This window comes from Monopterus albus, unplaced genomic scaffold, assembly GCF_001952655.1.
Source record: "Monopterus albus unplaced genomic scaffold, M_albus_1.0 scaffold131.1, whole genome shotgun sequence".
Lineage (NCBI taxonomy): Eukaryota > Metazoa > Chordata > Actinopteri > Synbranchiformes > Synbranchidae > Monopterus > Monopterus albus.
The window spans coordinates 1,016,779-1,027,221 of record NW_018128011.1 but is presented as its reverse complement, the minus strand read 5'-3'; the positions used below and the strand labels follow the sequence as shown (position 1 = coordinate 1,027,221).

General features: G+C 41.2%; 1 protein-coding gene across 1 annotated transcript in view; it reads right to left on the bottom strand.

Moving 5' to 3' along the window:
- Nucleotides 1-9,986, bottom strand: part of caskin2 (CASK interacting protein 2) — a 65,288-nt gene extending 55,302 nt beyond the window's left edge. Inside the window, 2 exon segments of the mRNA XM_020613228.1 lie at nucleotides 6,606-7,059; nucleotides 9,671-9,986. Coding sequence (XP_020468884.1) covers nucleotides 6,606-6,699 — 94 coding nt within the window. The 5' untranslated portion in view covers nucleotides 6,700-7,059; nucleotides 9,671-9,986.
- Between the last annotated feature and the right edge of the window lie 457 nt (nucleotides 9,987-10,443).

Below are 10,443 nucleotides of genomic sequence, written 5' to 3'. Positions count from 1 at the left end.
GCAACTGCACACAAAGCTCTACTGTAGCATCTGGAGAAAGACACACATTTGCAAATCTGTAAGTGTATCAGACGCTCTCCCTCCCTCCAGGAGTAACAGTACATTTACAGTACAAAGTAGCTGGCTGGCCTTCGGTGATTCTGTAGTTCTGGACAGTTGTTTTCTGCCTGAACGCCACATTATGTGCAGCCACTAATATCAATGATTTGTTTCCACACACTGTTCTTCTTTTCACATCCCAGTAACTCGTTAAAGACAATGAGACCATGACGAAAAGTGTTTCCTCCATTTTGTTTAAAATTCCTTTATGTAGTGTAGTGGAGCAGGAAACAACCTTCTGTTTCTATTGGAATCAACACAATCATGATTATTTTTGATTCCACATCATTTGAAGATTCTTTGAGGATTCGGGAAATAACTTCGGAATTTGGCTGAGTGTTATGAAATGATGGTACAGGATTAAAATGGTCGGCAAGTCTCAATTTTGCACGTTCATAGAAGATTATCTCTGTGACTCCAGCGTATGTAACACATAAGAGTCACAAGCTGGGGCTATTCCTACCTAGGAGCGAGACAGAGAGTTCCTACGCTGACTTTTGGCAGCAGGACGACTCCTGGAACAGCGTGAGATGTCGCCACACTCTCAGCTGCAAAGGAAATTGGCAAATGAGTTGTAGTAGTAAACCCTGCCTTCAACAACACCCCCCTGTTAAAATGGAGTAGTCCACATATCATCATTTCTGTCTCCTAAAATGTTGTCAGATTGATGCCGGACAGCTTAATATCATCATTTCTGTCTCCTAAAATGTCAGATTGATGACGGACAAATAAATCATCAAAACTGATGTATCAGAAACAGAAATACTGTTGTTATTTATTCCACACATTTTAATTCCTTGTCAAAACCTGTCGACGGCATTAGCCACAAGGCGCCTTGATCACTGAGAGGAGGGTGGGAGGATGGGGTTGCTATGCTAGTGGGAGCTACTGTAGGCTGGAGCCTCTAGCCTGCAGCAGGCTGCAAAGGTCTACAGTCATATAAATGATAGCTTTTAAAAAGCTCACTACTCCCAAAACATCCGTCCTCCATCAGATTGGCCCTACTTGATCACCGTCTCCTGCGGATGCCAACAGCTATAGGCCCCATAATGTCAACACAAACAGGAGTCATTTTCTAAGCTGGGAAAAATGATAAAATGCTTTAAACAGAACAAAAACTACGTCACCCAGAGAATCTGTGGGCCAGTTAGGACTGATTCTCTACACTGAGAGTCTTGATAAATACCAGGCCTGATCCATACAAACAAAAAAACTGTGTCTTAGAGGTAAAGGAGACTTTAAAGGAGAGACAAAGGTGCTGCAGAGTAAAATAATAAAACTGGGATTCAGCCAGGGCTCAAAACCGGAGCTGATTGGCTGGACCAAGTTTGAACCCAAACTCATGAATAAAACATGAGACAGATATGTGTGGAAGCACAGCAGACATCCAGAGGGAGCATTAGTCTGCCCCCCTCTCAGCAGAGACTCCAACACGCTGTTCGCTGTTTTGTCTCACCTCTCAACGGCCGGCTGTTCAAGGAGGAGCGACAAGTTTACGAGGCTCCAATAATGGAACACTGATGAGCTGCAACACCGAGCATCACTCCACCGGGTCAATAATAACGCCTCCTGGGGCACACTTCTGTTAAAAAGGACAGATGGGGATGTTATAGGCCAAGGAGGCTTTCACTTGCTTTGTTTGTGATTGAAGTGTCTAAAAACCCACCACAGTCCCTGGGTTTTTAAAATATTGTAAATTAAGACATTCATTTTTAAAAATTTCTAGGTTAAACCATTGAAGAATATGAGCTTTCATGTGGCAACTGCACTGAAATAAGATGTTTTACTTGTAATATTTAAGACATTAGGGCTGGATTAGTCTGTCTGTGCATCCATTATCCCAAAAGTCTACACTCAACTCCTTAATATATTATACATTTATTAATTTTAACCTATAGAAACACTTCTGTTTTAATAAATGACAGTACTATTGAAACAACATTATTACTGAAGTGTTTCTTCAAAACATCTTGCCTATAAATATCAGAACTCAGCACCGCACCACCTAAAAAACAGCCGACACATCGACTCTCATTTTACCGGCTCATGTTTTAAAGCCTTTGTTCATCGCGTGTGATGTGAAAACATCAGATTTCCACACAGAGGAATAAAAAGCACGTGCCCTGTTCTCAGTTCAGCGGTAACATCCTCTCTCCTGATTGGCTGCTGACGGCTCAGTCAGCTTAAGGGTCAGTGAGTGCGTTTCTATCCACCTGTTTTATGCACATTTGCAATTTGAGCATAAAAACTTGAATAGAAATGCAGAAAATTCAAAATAAAATGCTAGAATTTTGGACCCAAAACGTATCCTTTCTTATTCACTTTGTTAATGTACAAAATCATTCAGTCTTTATCAATGAAAGTCAGTAAAAATCAACTTCAACAGAGCAGCAGAGTCACAGTGTGCTGACTGTACACAGCAGAACTCTGAGAATGAGATTCCACAGCACCTGATAAACAGAGCTGGACCCCTTTTCCCTCCCTCCCCAGTGCCATAATTCCTCTTAATCCTAGCTGGACACCATCTGGGAGCTCCTTGTGATTTGGGTGATAGCAGTTGGGTGTGGGGCAGACACCAGATGTCAGGAAGATGGAGTTTGGGTCACACATGTCACTCAGAAGTCATCAAACCTTTGGAGAAAAGGCTGTTTATTAGCTATAAGCTAATAAATACTTTATAAGCAAAAAAGTACATTTTATATATACAAGTTAGGATCGCACTAACACACACAGAAGGCTGGACCACAAGGCAGAGAGGACAGGACAGGCAATAGCAATCTTTACTAATAGAAAGTATGTCTGAATGGCAATATGCAGGTAGATAGGTAGGTATTCTTTCTCTACTACCAGGGGACGACAGGTGATGGCAGGTAAGGACAACCTTCTAATGGGCGTGGACAGAATAAACAACAGGTAGATTCAAATTAACGCTTTCCTTCTTGTGTCTTTGCAGGTACAGGCATGGGCCGGTGAGCTGATAACAGGTAACAGCTGTTTCACAAGTGGGAACATGAACAGCCTGTTCCAAGGCAAAGCCTCCCAAGCAGGGCAACGACAGACGAAGATGATCTGACAAGGAAGCGCCAGGGAGACGCTGCTTATATGCACGGCTGGTGGTGACTAGTAATGTGCCCCAGCTCTTGCCAGTCAGCCAGGTGAAAAGGAGCAGGAGCGTACCTGCCTGCAGGCCTAGAAATGGAGTCCATAGAGACAGCAGCAGGACATAGAAATACACCACACAGAGCAAGTAAGACCAAGAATATGACAAAACAGGGCTGTCAAAGTTATCATGATATTAACATACTTTTTTGACGTGCGATTAACACATGCACATTCTATGATTATGACTGTTGGCCTGCCCAGTAGTTTGGAAAATCAGTAGTAACGTGGATGACGAGCAGAAACAAGCCTCCTTGAGCAGAAACGGATAAAGAAAAGGGTCTTCTGAATGGCAGGTTCAGCTTCAAAGTCCTGTCAGATGGTTCTCTCAACAAGACCAAAGATATTTGCATTTACTGTCGATGTAAATTGAGTTACCACCGGAGCACGAGTCTCAAATGCCACTTCCTGGCCAAGCTCACAGCTGATGCAGAGAGCCCTCCTCCTCCTCGCCAAAGGCAGACCACATTGGATAGTTTGCACTATAGCCACTGTAACCAGGATACACAACTTGTATGAAGACCAGAAAGCTAAAGGGGAGGAGGCGCTGGGACAGACAAACAAGGTCACACTCACTAGTGGACTTCTCTCAGTAATCAGTTCCTCAGGGTCGGAAGAAGTACTCAGATCCTTTGCTTAAGTAAAAGTAGCAATACAACAATGTAAAAGTCCTCTGTTACAAGTTCAGCCTTCAAAATGTTACTACAGCAAAAGCACAAAAGTATTAGTATCAGAAAATACCTAAAGTACTAAAAGTAAAAGTACTCATTGGCACATCTCACATAAATAGAACAGATAAAAAAGTGCAATTAATTTATGATTAATTGCAAATTAACTATGAATTAAAGTTCTTGTCTGTCCTTCAACATCGTGCCCCTGTTTGGTCCACAGATCAGAGACACACCATCTGTTCACCTGCCCTCAAACTCTTTACCTCCTGACACACACTTCATTTATCCTCAGATTTCAGAGGTCACCGGCGATTCCGGACGCCGACCATGTGGCCGGTCCCATAACATGTGAGAGGTTACCTGCCCGATAAAGACTGACCTCTTGCCGGCCCCTGGGCCCTCAGAGGCCCTTTTATTAGTTACTTGAGCAGAAAACAAAACAAACTGTCAGGCAGAGACGCCACGACATGAGTCATATGGAAAGAGGAGCTAAAAGAAAAGGAGTAGTTCAAACTGCTGGGTAGAGATCATTCTTCCATACAAGTCCAGCTTCCATCAGATTGGATCGACAAACATTTGTTTTGTATTTAACATGTAAGCCCTGATACAAGATAATAATCTTTATGTTTGATAAAGCAGGGGGTTTACTGTGTGTTTGTTTTGGGTTTTATCATTTTTTTTTAAAGACAAATGAAAAGCAAACATTTCAAAAAATTAAATAAAACATAAATGTGCATATTCCTATATAAATTTTGAGCCATGATGTTCAGTCACCCAGCTGGTCGGCAAGACACCAGCCTGCAAATATTGTCATAAGTAAACCCTCCAAATCATTTCTAAAAGCAAAAATGCCAAAATTATTTTCTGACTCCAGGCAATAAATAAATAAATGCTTGCTGGTGTTTTCTGGCATCTCTCACAAATTTAAAAGGTTCCTTAAATACCAAGCATCTCGTTTTGTACCAATGGGACATTCTAGGTCATACTAAAGTCCAAATTACACAGCACTTTCCACATTTACACAGTTGTGACAATCCATTCAATGTAGATTTAGTTAAAACACCCATGAGGGTCCACACATACCGACTGTTTACTGCTGGAGTACTGAGTATGAGTTTCTCCATGTGAGCAAGGCAATGGGAGAGCAGAGCTGACAGACTATTGTAACTGGAGATAACAGCCACTGTAGAAGAGGACAATGAATTCTACAGTTACACCCAAGTCAAAATCCTACAGGGATCTACAGGAGTCATTTTAATGTATACAGTCCAGACAGTAACACTTGTTTTGTCCTTCAGGCTCTGTGCTTCAGCTCACTCACTCTGAAATAAAATAATGAATAATGGATACTGCATTAAAAGTGGCATCATTATCTTCTTAGGCGCAGGTGTGACAGCGGCAGGAAACAAAAATAAGCCTGTCAGCGCCTACCCTACCTGTCTGTCTGCCAGAAACAAACTGCAGCAGCTAAATGGTAAAATTTCTACAACAGCAGTTAAATGATTAAAGCTGATGTGGGTTCACTTAGTATCTGTAAAAACTCTCCAGGTTCTTCCTCAGTTTTCTTGGCTGGAAAATAAAGCATCATGGCTGCACTGACTTTCCTCTAAAAACCATAATAATAATAATCAGAAGACCAATCAAAACAGGGGGACGGATGAAAGTTCAGGGTAAGGACACGCAGCAGACGACCACAGATAATACTTAATCAAATGACTTATAGAGAGTGCAAAAGCACTGGGGAGCAAACAGTGTTTACCTAATTACCAATTATATGAAGCTCCTACAGACTTAAATTGCTCTCATCACACTTTCAGTAATTAAATAGTCCCTCATATAGAGTCCCATATAATTTAACTGAGAACAGCTGCAACAACTAGTGACATAAAACATTAAACCAAACTAAAACCACAATGTCCAGTCCAGAAATTCCTGAATTTTTAACTGGTCACTGGGAAATTAATTCAGACAAAGTACGCCACAACAAGAAAGGAAAAGTCATGTAAAGAGTTTTATGCAATGAATCGTGTTGTATTGTTATGCACTGAATGAAGCAAAAATTAAAACACAAAAATTCCTCATGCGGCTCACTTTCTGAACTACGATGCAGGGTGGGATTCATCCCCACCAACAAACCTACCAGGACACAGGGGTGATACAGCAAGACATTTGGTGTAGAGAGTAAAACAAAACAAATGGCCCATCCTGTAAAGCTGTGGTCAGTACAAAACTTTAAACTAACGTCAGCTCTGCTCTGACTGTACGGGGCACTGTCACTGTGCTGGGGAAAAAGGAAACCCTCTCAGTTTTTGTAACTGACCTTAACTTGACCTTGCCCAACTTTCCAAAGTTGGGCAAGGTCAAGCCAAATAATTAAGTCAGTCACAAATAAAGCTAAATGCATGAAATAATTACCCACTGCTGCACCAGGCCGACATTAGTAGAGAGACGGACACATGTTTAGAGTCAAGTTAAACACAAAGAGGGAATAGTGCAATGCAACAGCTTCACAACAATGGTCAACCATTCTTCCATGAGACAGAGTACGTCCTCTACATGAGTGTGTTATAAAGTCGAGGAATCAGAAAGCATACTTTTGCCATCTCAGACAGCAGGTGACCCCCAATCACTGACAGACAGGCATCAGCGTCGAAGCAGCAGAGTAGGTGTACTTACTATTCCTGTTGGTTTTGAGTTTGGCCAGCAGCTTCTGAGTGGACGGCAGGTCTCCGCTCTTCACTGCCTGCAGCAGCTCCTGCTCCTTCCCCATGCTCCACCCCACCCTCGCGTTTCAGCCGGCTTTATTTCAAACCCTGCAGCCTCCTCAAAGCCTCATGCTGAGCACCGGTGACATGAACCTGCATCAGGTGAGGCTCTCCGCTTCCTCTCCGTGACACTCAGCGGAAAGCACAAAAACAGCCCAAGACACGAAGTCCTCTCTCCTCTGTGTTTCTTCTGAGCCTGACGAGATGGAAAAACTCTTCTGCTGCTTATTTTCCTGCTCAGACTTTTATATGCTTCAGTATTTATTTGGGGGGGAGAACTTATTTCCAGGGTCCAGCAGAAGGGTTGGAGGTTTGTAGAGGTACTGTTGCTGTGTCTAGAGGCTTATGGGGTCAGGAAAAAGAGCCTGAGGCAGAAAAAAACAAAAAACAGATTAGTTTATCTAATACAGTACAACAGGTCTCCTGTCTGCTGCATGTGTGGACATGAAGTATAGTTAAGTGAAGCTGAGTTTTTCATCAAACCCAAATCCAGTACTACATCCATTTACCCAGTCCTAATCCTTATCAAATCTTATGGCTGCTAAATTAATCAAAACACAATCTTGACCCAGGGCCCTATGAGACCTCCTTTTCAATGGGGAGATGCACTGCATCAAAACAAATGTGCCTAATTTCTCCAAAAGCCTCATCATCAAGTGATGATGAGGAAGAACAGTAAATGTATCCACCCCAGGTTTGCGCACGTTTCTACTGTACAACACTTATTGTCTTTACAGATTAATCCGCTGCTTATTTTTCAATTAACTGATTATTGATTTGGTCGAGGAAACTTTATCAAACTGTGAAAAACGGCCATCACAATATCAGAGAGCCCAGTGTGACTTTAGGATGTCATGTTTCAAAACATTTGGTTTGCTCTGAAGTCAGACCACAGACTGTCTATAAAGATGAAGGACGTGACAGCTCCCAGAAATGAAGCCAGAGTGAACCAAATTAATAATTCAAAGTACAAATCAAATTATTTTTTTCCCAGAGATTAGTTCCATCATTTGTATAAAACAGAGAAGACACTGTAACCAGTAAATATAGGCTGTTGTGGTTTAAAAATAACTTATATGATTAATGTGTAATTGTTCTGATCAATTAACTGATTGATTCACAAAGTTATTGCTTTTGGGTTTATTGTTAGAGCTGCAATGATCATTAATTATGCAACTATTTTGACAATCAAACAACTGCTTTATGTAGTTAAGTAAAAATTCTAGTCTAAACATTTCATTCTTGCTCATGTAGCATTAACATAGCCTATAGACAAACCTGACAGTCAAAGAAGGTACACACACACACACACACACACACACACACACACACACCTGTCACAGGTGAGATTAGTGCTGTAAAAGAACAGTGACGTTGTGTGTAACCTCCTGTGAGCTCAGAGGTCGGTTTATTTACAGCTCGCCAAACAACTCTGGATGATCCACTCCTCTGTGCAAATACTGATGGGACGTCCAGAGTCTTTGCTACAGCATGAGAACTTAAACATTTGCTGCACTGGGTCAAGTCAAGTGTGTGCAAGGTTTTACACCAAACAAGAAGAAAATAACCTCCTGGTGTTCAGACTCGACCCTGTGCCACTACTTCCCTCGGGGCTCTGTGATGGATTATACGCTTGCTTTGGCCACGCATGGACTTCATTTCAACTTCAGAACAGCTACTTAAACTCTTCCAGCTCAGTGGCCAGGCCAGAGATATAGGCGGAAGAGGTTGGCAGAGTCAGTCATCTCTGCTCCAGTCTTCCTACAGACAACTGACATTACTGTTGGCAGTCCTGATCTCTACATGAAAACATGCAGCACCAGGCTTCAGACATTCAGTGTTTCTATGCAAACAGAGTGTTTTGAAGAGTGTTTGCAGTCGGACCACAGAGTACAGACACTGTAGAAACACCGGTGTGGCCCTGCACCCTGCTCTTGATTTCTGCTCTGTTTTCCTGGTTACAACTTGTTTCATTACATAACCAGGCAGCCACAGAGGAACACAGGGGCCTAGGCAGAGCTAACAGTCCCATTTACACTGATCATGGCCCATTTTTCTTTCCTTCCACAACCCTCAGGCATTTTGTGTTCTCACAGCATTCATGACAAGAGGTACAACGGTCATATATTTCACTCTGACACTACAGCGACTCAGTCAACTGGCTCTAAGTGGACATGAGTAAACCATTTGATTGCTCAAAAAAATCACTTTGAGGTCAAATTTATCTTGTGCATGATGAAATGTTTGTATCATTTTGTAAATACTGTTCTGATCCCTTACTGTGAATTTGTTTAATATATAATTACAAGACACATTGGAACACACTGAACTCGAAAGGCATAAGAACTTATAAACTACTTGAATAGTGCAAAAAGCTCTGTTTTGATTAACCTCAAAATGTTTTTTTTATACTTTGGAAAAGTTATGGCATCCTTCATTTTAAAAATCTGCTAATTTGACCATTTTGTGCTCAACAATCCCCCCCAAAAAACAACTGTGAGATATTATTTCAAGTTTGCCTGAATTAAAGAGTCATTCTTCTATTCGGGGAAAACGGAATAACAAGCACTGCTAAACCTTTCTCACTAGAAGTCTTGTAAAAAATAAACACTGCATGGTGAGGGCGTAAATTAGGAAGCAGTATGACCAAAAAAGAAATTAAAATGCTGTTATGTAATGTAATCGCACGCCGATTTGAACAGTTGTTTCCAAATATACCGGTCTAGCACAGGTCTGGTCTATCACTGAGCTAATATTTTTATAAACGACTCAATATAAAAGAGATGTGAAGGGGGTGAAGTTTTCTCGGCACCGGAGAAACTGGCATAAAGCGGCAGGACTCTGGCATGTAAACACACCGGAGACAGCTCGGCCAGCACTGACCTTTGTATCTAAGTTAGTTAAATCACTTGTAAGGACCCTTTTCCTAAAATCATTACCGTAAAGAAGAAGCCACAACGTTCATAGAGGACTTACCTATTTTAGTGTAATGTCCAAGAAACTTTTCAACCTCCGAATTTAAACACCACGGTGGGTGGCAGCTTGGAGGACGAGCTGGAGAAGTGTTCCTTATGTTGATATTCCAGAAAAGTACTGTCGCTTTCCTTTCGGCTTTTCATCCAGCAGTAGTAGCTTCCAAGTGTACCAGATTACTGTTTACTCCGCACACATAACTGACATAAAATTGTGCGTATTTTATGACTTTAATACTTTATACGAGTCTACACTTATGAAGCCAATGTTCCTCCGGCTTTTCCCTCCAAACCGCGAATGCCACATTCTCTCCGCTGGATTATCCAGAGTGTGTTCACGGTATCTTTGATCAAGGTACCGTGAACACAACACAAATCTTCCGGCTAAGACTTTCAAAATAATATATTTTATTGAAAGTTGACAAAACCTGTTCATCTGGATTCTGGACGTTGTTCTTCATCAAATAGAGCTGTCTGCATGTCATGGAATTGTAGAAATATCCATTCCTTTGAGCATTCTGCACACAACATTATGCATCTGTCATTCATACCGTCATATGATTAATTGCACAAAAGCTATAAAATAAACTTTAAATATTTTTTTTATCAGTAATCAGTCTGTCACTGGGTAAAAAAAATTAAAAAAAAAATCTGTGTGGAAATATCTTGTTCTTTAGTTTCTAAATGATCTACTATAGTTTTAAGATTTTTTTTTTAACTTTTAAACTTTTTTAAACTTTCCACATAGCCAAACTAAAATAAAAAATAACTAAAGTT